Below are 6,399 nucleotides of genomic sequence, written 5' to 3'. Positions count from 1 at the left end.
CAAAAAGTTAATTACAAGAAAGGTAAGATTCAAGAAGATAGAAGAAATAAAGTGGGGGCCCGGAAGAAACGAAAGAAATAAAAGTTTGAAACGAAAGAAAAAAAGTTTTTAAGAAACAACAGTACACTGAGCACTGGCTCACGGCACTGACCCTACACATTTATTTGTTCCCTCCATTTATGAGAGCAAAATTCGATGGGCCATAAGGCAGAGTGGTTAATAACAACTGGACCGGTACTGAGTGTGACTTTTTTTTAATTTTTAAAGCTTTTTTGGTAAACTTAATTTTTTAAGCTATATATATATTTTAGAGCTTTTTTTTTTATAATAATATTTTAGTGCTTTTGTTTTGTTTTTTTTTTTTTTTTTTTGAGACTAGAGCTTTTGTTATCATTCATTGGTTTCACTGATTAGATTAGTCAATGATTAACAGTGTTTATACTTCTTATTAAAAAAAAAGGGTTTATACTTATTTCACTGCCTTCCCTTCCTTATTGGGTTTTTAGAATTTCTAAAAATGTTAATAAACTCAGCAAAAAAGTTTGAATATTCAGAACCTACCCCATGTGCGCCTATAACCTGTTTGGTGAATTGCCTGATAGAAGTAAACCCAAGAAAGAGAGAAGAAAATTCAAAGCTTTGATTATAATAATGAACACGGATAAATGCATGGTTTTTATAATTGATCATTCGTACCCAATCGGCCATCACAGCTAATCAAAATCATTGGGGTTTTGAAAAAAATTCCCAATCTATATAATAAGATTATAAGAACCTCCCTTTGCTTTTTAGATAAATTAGTTGGGAACTCAGAGGTGTTTTTTGGGATCTGGGTTTTCTTTGTTTTAGCTGTTCCATGCTCGTAGGAGAATTCTTTGAAGTCCAAGACTAGTTTGGGATTAGTGACCATTGGTTTTGTACTTCAAAATTGAGGTCTTTATTGGTCTCACTCTCTCTGTCTCAATGTTCTATAGCTAAACTCCTTAAAAAGCCTGAACAAGTTTGAGATTTGTGTTTCTGGGTTTTGTTTAGCTTTGTTACTACTTGTCTGATTGGTTCATGGGCCAATCTGTAGTCTCTGTTGTTTGCGTTTTGTCCCTTCTTGTGGGAACTTGTTTTGCTTCTTCTCAAGTGAGTGATAGGATCACTGAGTTGCCAGGGCAGCCAAAGAATGTGGGGTTCGCTCAGTATTCAGGTTACGTGACTGTGAATGAGCAAGCTGGGAGAGCATTGTTTTACTGGTTGGTTGAGACACCAGCTAGTCGTAAACCTGAGTCAAGGCCACTAGTGCTTTGGCTCAATGGTGGTCCAGGTTGCTCTTCTGTTGCTTATGGTGCAGCTGAAGAGATAGGACCTTTTCACATTAGGCCTGACGGGAAGACCCTTTACTTAAATCCCTATTCTTGGAGCAATTGTATGTATTAAATTTGACAAGCCAATGTTCATTTACTGTGTTTATGATGAGATTTAACTTAATTTTGATCAATTTTCAAACTCTTTTCATACAGTGGCAAATTTACTGTTCCTGGAATCTCCAGCTGGTGTTGGTTTTTCGTATTCGAATACGTCATCAGATTTGTACACAGCGGGTGATCAGAAGACAGGTAATTTAATTGTTTAATTGTCAAATAGATTGTCATTGACGCCCAAGTTTACATAAATTCACTTGTGTAGTGAAATTAAGTAAACACAAGTGAAATTCACTACACAAGTGAATTTTACTTAAATTTCACTTGTGTGGATGATTGATAAGCATTGCACATTATGGTATTTTAGCTCAACATTAGTTAAATGACATCTTTGGATGTTTTTGGGATCTGGGTGTTGTACATTTGTAGCCAAAGATGCATATACATTTCTTGTCAATTGGTTCGAAAGGTTTCCACAGTATAAGCACAGGGATTTCTACATTGCTGGAGAAAGTTATGCAGGTAGTGAGTTATCTTACGTCATTCTTTTTTATTTTTGTTTTCAATTATGTTACAAAGTTTCTTGGAAACTTGATATGATAATGGATAAGCTAACTTGTGGACACTATCTGTTTCAGGTCACTATGTTCCCCAGTTATCTCAAATTGTTTACCAAAGAAACAAGGGAGTCCAGAACCCAATTATTAACTTCAAGGGATTTCTGGTGAGAATGTTAGATTTCATTATGCTTTCCATTTTGATCTGGTTGTTCATGGCAATCAACTATTGTCAGGTGATTTTCTTTTCTTGCTTGATTTCTTTCTATAGGTGGGAAACGCTGTTACTGATGATTACCATGATTATGTTGGCACCTTTGAGTATTGGTGGACCCATGGTTTGATTTCGGATTCCACCTATCGCATATTAAGAGTTGCCTGTGATTTTGGGTCATCTCAGCATCCCTCTTTGGAATGCATGAAGGCTCTCAGTGTTGCTGAGCTGGAGCAGGGAAAGATTGATCCATATAGCATTTACACTCGGCCTTGCAATAACACTCAATCATTGAAGCGCAAGTTAAAGGGTCATTATGTAAGCTCTCATCAATTTTTATTTAATTTTCTTATCTGGACAATGGTAATTTTGGAATAGTCTTTGTAGAGATTTAATATGTATTATATATGATATATAGATATGATTAATGAATTTTCAGGGGAAGGGAAAAGAAAAAGAATATACAGGTTTTTTCCCCTCAAAAATCCAATTATTGTTCTCACATTGACTGGCTTAGAAAGGAACTTAGATTTAGATCTGTTGGATCATTTGAGTACTTGAGAGAGCTTTTGGATCTTGAATTTGAGCTGTTGAGGATGCCCAAGTGCCCTTATGTTCTTCATGATGTTGCACATCGAGAAGTGGGTCCTGGGTCTCCTGGCCTCAGGCCCTTGGCACATGCTCGTATCATACTTTTTCTCTGCATGCCTATGATCTTCCCAGTCATTCTAAAAGTGTGTAGGAGTTTCAGTCGACATCACTTGATTGATTAGAAGCCTCACAGATGCACACTAACTCTCCTGTTTAACTTTGTGCTGATTGAACCGTTGTATGTGTTAGGCATTTGTCACAGTTTTTATCTTTTATTTTGTTGAATGCATTGTGCCATAGATTTTTGGAACATTCAACCACAATTAAACTATCTTAAACTCTTATTTTCTGTTTCTAATTTATTATGCACAAATACATACTTGTTTATATGTAAATAAGTTTTAAATATATGTAAAGTATATAAATTTGTTCTGAATGTGTCCTAAAGGGCAACACATGCTTCGAAAATGGCTTTTCCCACTCTTAAATATGTTTTCTTTTTTCCCCGACCCATGTTCTCCTGTTACCTTTGGATCAACTCTAGATTCAATACTGCATAAAATAATTCTGATTCTGAATTTCCTAACTACTGGTATATTTCAGTTAGAATTGCTATTTTAATCTGCGCTACTTGTTCAGTATCAATATATTCATCTTAGTGGTCTAAAAATTGCTTAATCTATTACAAACTGCTCATGAGGTTTGTTTTAGTTGATCTGACTCTCTCAATTTCGACCTAAGCCATGGATGTCCCGAGCATATGATCCCTGCACCGATAGGTACTCTGAAGTGTACTTCAATCACCCAGAAGTTCAGAAGGCACTCCATGCAAATTTAACTCGGATTTCTTATCCATGGAAAACATGCAGGTAAAGAATTCTGTTTTAGATATTTGAGATAATTTCCTTGCATATGTTGTAATAGCATTGTTGCCTCAAATCTTTCCTTCACAGTGATATCGTTGGTAATTCCTGGGCGGATTCTCCACTCTCTATGCTTCCTATTTACCAAGAACTCATTGCTGCTGGTCTTAGGATATGGGTATACAGGTCTCTCTCTCTTTTTCTCTCACTCTGTTTGTGTGCGTGTATATGTGTGTCTTCCCTTCTTCGCGGAGTTTACTATGCAGTCAGTAATTTTATTTATATATATGGGAAAGTGATGTTGATATAGTTGTAGTACTGGAAACGATATCTCATTTTTACCTGAGCACTTCCCTACTGCTGGCAGTTTGTTTTATTAATGCTTTCTTTTAGCACTGTCATATTGTTGGTGTGGAATGGAGTTGGAATTTCTATCAATAAGTTTTGTTAGATTTATATGCATCCCCTATCTGAACATGGATTTTTATGAACTCTTTTGTCAGTGGAGACACTGATGCGGTGGTTCCTGTGACTGCAACTCGTTACTCCATTGATGCCCTGAAGCTACCAACTATTACCAACTGGTACCCATGGTATGACAATGGAAAGGTTAGTGCTCAGAAAGATGTTTACAAACATATTACTGTCAGTTTTTGTGGAATACACTACAGAGAGATCATTATGTGACATTTGATTTTAGTATTAGCATCAAAATGTACTAGAATTGGTAATTGCTCTTAGTAAAAACGTTTTTTATAAATAATTTGCCTATATTTTTGTTTCTCAACATAATTATACAACAATTTTACAACAGTTTGTTATGACGAACATTTCTATATCTGTGGTTTTGGGCCAATATTGCAAATTAACTTTTTATTGCTCTAAATTTGATTAATCATCTCCTCACAAGCTCTCTTCTTTTGTGACACAGGTTGGTGGCTGGAGCCAAGTATACAAAGGATTGACATTTGTCACAGTAACTGGAGCAGGACATGAGGTTCCACTTCATCGCCCTTGCCAGGCTTTCATTCTTTTCAAATCATTTTTGGAGAACAAGCCATTGCCAAGCTAAAGCCAGTTAATCCTAATCACTCTGTCTTAACAAGTAAGCACCAAAAATATATATTACGATTCTTATACAGGGGCTAGGTAAAGACAATAAAGAGAAGCATTCCTCTCGAGTGCCCCTCCATTCTTGCCCCCCAAGTGTCTCCATTCCATAACTTTAGTTTGCAAGGTTGTGTATGAAAAGGGAAAATTGCCGGAAGGGTCTGTTATACTGAAATGGAAAAATTTAGTATTCAAAATTTATACATGAAATGTATTCTTTGTAGGATTTCAATAATTACAACCGTACATTGCTACTTAATAATCATTGATCTTGTTCTGTTCAACAATGTTGTACTTGTATGATCTATTTATTTTTTCTTTGTAAATCTTGAATTGAAAATGTTCACATTTTAAGTAATTCTATGGGTAAAATTGTGGGATCCAGCAATCTCTCCCTTTCTCTCTCTCTCTCTCTCTCTTTCTCTCTCTCTCTCTCTCTATATATATATATATAAGATGAACCATAGGACTGTGTACGCAACTGAACATTCCATTGCCTATTAGGATATTTTCCTCTTTTTATTTTATTTAATTTTATTTCTGAAGTACATGGAGGAAACTTGTGCATGCATTACTAAGTAAAACAATTAGACATTCATAAGAGTTTCTCTCCGTACTCTCTCTAGTACCTCCTCCCCTTTCCCCTCTCTCCTTAGCTGCTATAGCTAACTCCGTGCATGCTTACCCCCGCCCACCTACCCCATAGTCCAGCCTACCACCTCCACCTGTACATCTAACACTTCACCTTGTCACTCACAACCCTTATAGCTTCACCTCTCACAGTCATCCATGGAGGTCTCCGACCTCGTCGCCCGAACGGAAAACATTTCTTGCGATGAATCCAGACTTGAGCTCCCTCCAAACCAAACCTCATCCACTTCACCGGACCTCATCCTCATAGCCAAACTCATCACCTCTAAAGACACCAACCTCAGTTACGTTAGAGAAGTAACTCTCAAGGCATGGAAACCTGTCTACCCAATGGAGGTTAAACGCCTAAGCAAGAACATTTTCATGTTCTCCTTCCAACATGAAGTAGACGCTCATAGAGCTTTTTTCAGGCGCCCTTGGTCATACCGTGGAGGCCACCTCGTCCTTAAAAAATGGAGCCCGGACATCACATGGCAAGAAATAGACTTCTGTACTACCACTCTCTGGGCTCAGATCCACGGACTTCCTGCCCTGTGGAAAACAGAGGACAACATAAGGAAGATAGGCTCTCATATTGGGGTGGTTCAAGAAATAGACCTAGCAGGAGAGCCTGGTGGCGCGTGGAAGAAATTCCTTAGAGTCCGAGTCGACATTCCCTTAGACAAGCCATTACGCCCAGGTTTTTTTCTACCTCGTCCAAATAAAACTGATACATGGGTTGGCATAAAATATGAGAAGCTTGCTGATTTTTGTTACAACTGCGGGATTATCGGTCATGAGGAAAAATCTTGCGAAAGCAAAGTCCTCCAACTCACCAACCCCAAAGGAATCCGTTTTAAAGCGGCAGGTCCCTGGCTTCGTCCAGGAAACGATGACATTCCGACTGGCGTTCTAGACGGCATGGATAAACGGTATGGTGAGCCATCCACTCCTCATTCCCAAAACCCAAGTCAGCCCACCGGAAAAGACTCTCCCATACCAAATGCTTCAACGGCAGAGCAAGA

At 37.7% G+C, this 6,399-nt stretch overlaps 1 protein-coding gene across 1 annotated transcript; it reads left to right on the top strand.

Annotated features, from left to right (window-relative positions):
• The first annotated feature begins 415 nt into the window (after positions 1–415).
• On the top strand, positions 416–5,031 carry LOC115955551 (serine carboxypeptidase-like 27). Its single transcript, XM_031073705.1, has 9 exons — positions 416–1,414; positions 1,509–1,604; positions 1,839–1,931; positions 2,048–2,133; positions 2,238–2,498; positions 3,513–3,640; positions 3,725–3,820; positions 4,138–4,243; positions 4,566–5,031. Exons 1-9 carry the CDS (start codon positions 1,060–1,062, stop codon positions 4,704–4,706), a joined length of 1,362 nt encoding a protein of 453 aa, XP_030929565.1. The 5' UTR covers positions 416–1,059; the 3' UTR covers positions 4,707–5,031.
• Positions 5,032–6,399: the final 1,368 nt, after the last annotated feature.

This window comes from Quercus lobata, chromosome 8 (assembly GCF_001633185.2).
Source record: "Quercus lobata isolate SW786 chromosome 8, ValleyOak3.0 Primary Assembly, whole genome shotgun sequence".
Lineage (NCBI taxonomy): Eukaryota > Viridiplantae > Streptophyta > Magnoliopsida > Fagales > Fagaceae > Quercus > Quercus lobata.
The sequence above is the reverse complement of the archived record's forward strand: the minus strand, read 5'-3'. Positions and strand labels throughout refer to the sequence as shown.

Coding starts and splice junctions, on each gene's coding strand:
- LOC115955551 (XM_031073705.1), top strand. CDS start 1,060: ATGGGCCAATCTGTAGTCTCTGTTGTTTGCGTTTTGTCCCTTCTTGTG. Junction 1,932..2,047: donor TGCTGGAGAAAGTTATGCAG/GTAGTGAGTTAT, acceptor TATCTGTTTCAG/GTCACTATGTTCCCCAGTTA. Junction 3,641..3,724: donor TATCCATGGAAAACATGCAG/GTAAAGAATTCT, acceptor TTTCCTTCACAG/TGATATCGTTGGTAATTCCT.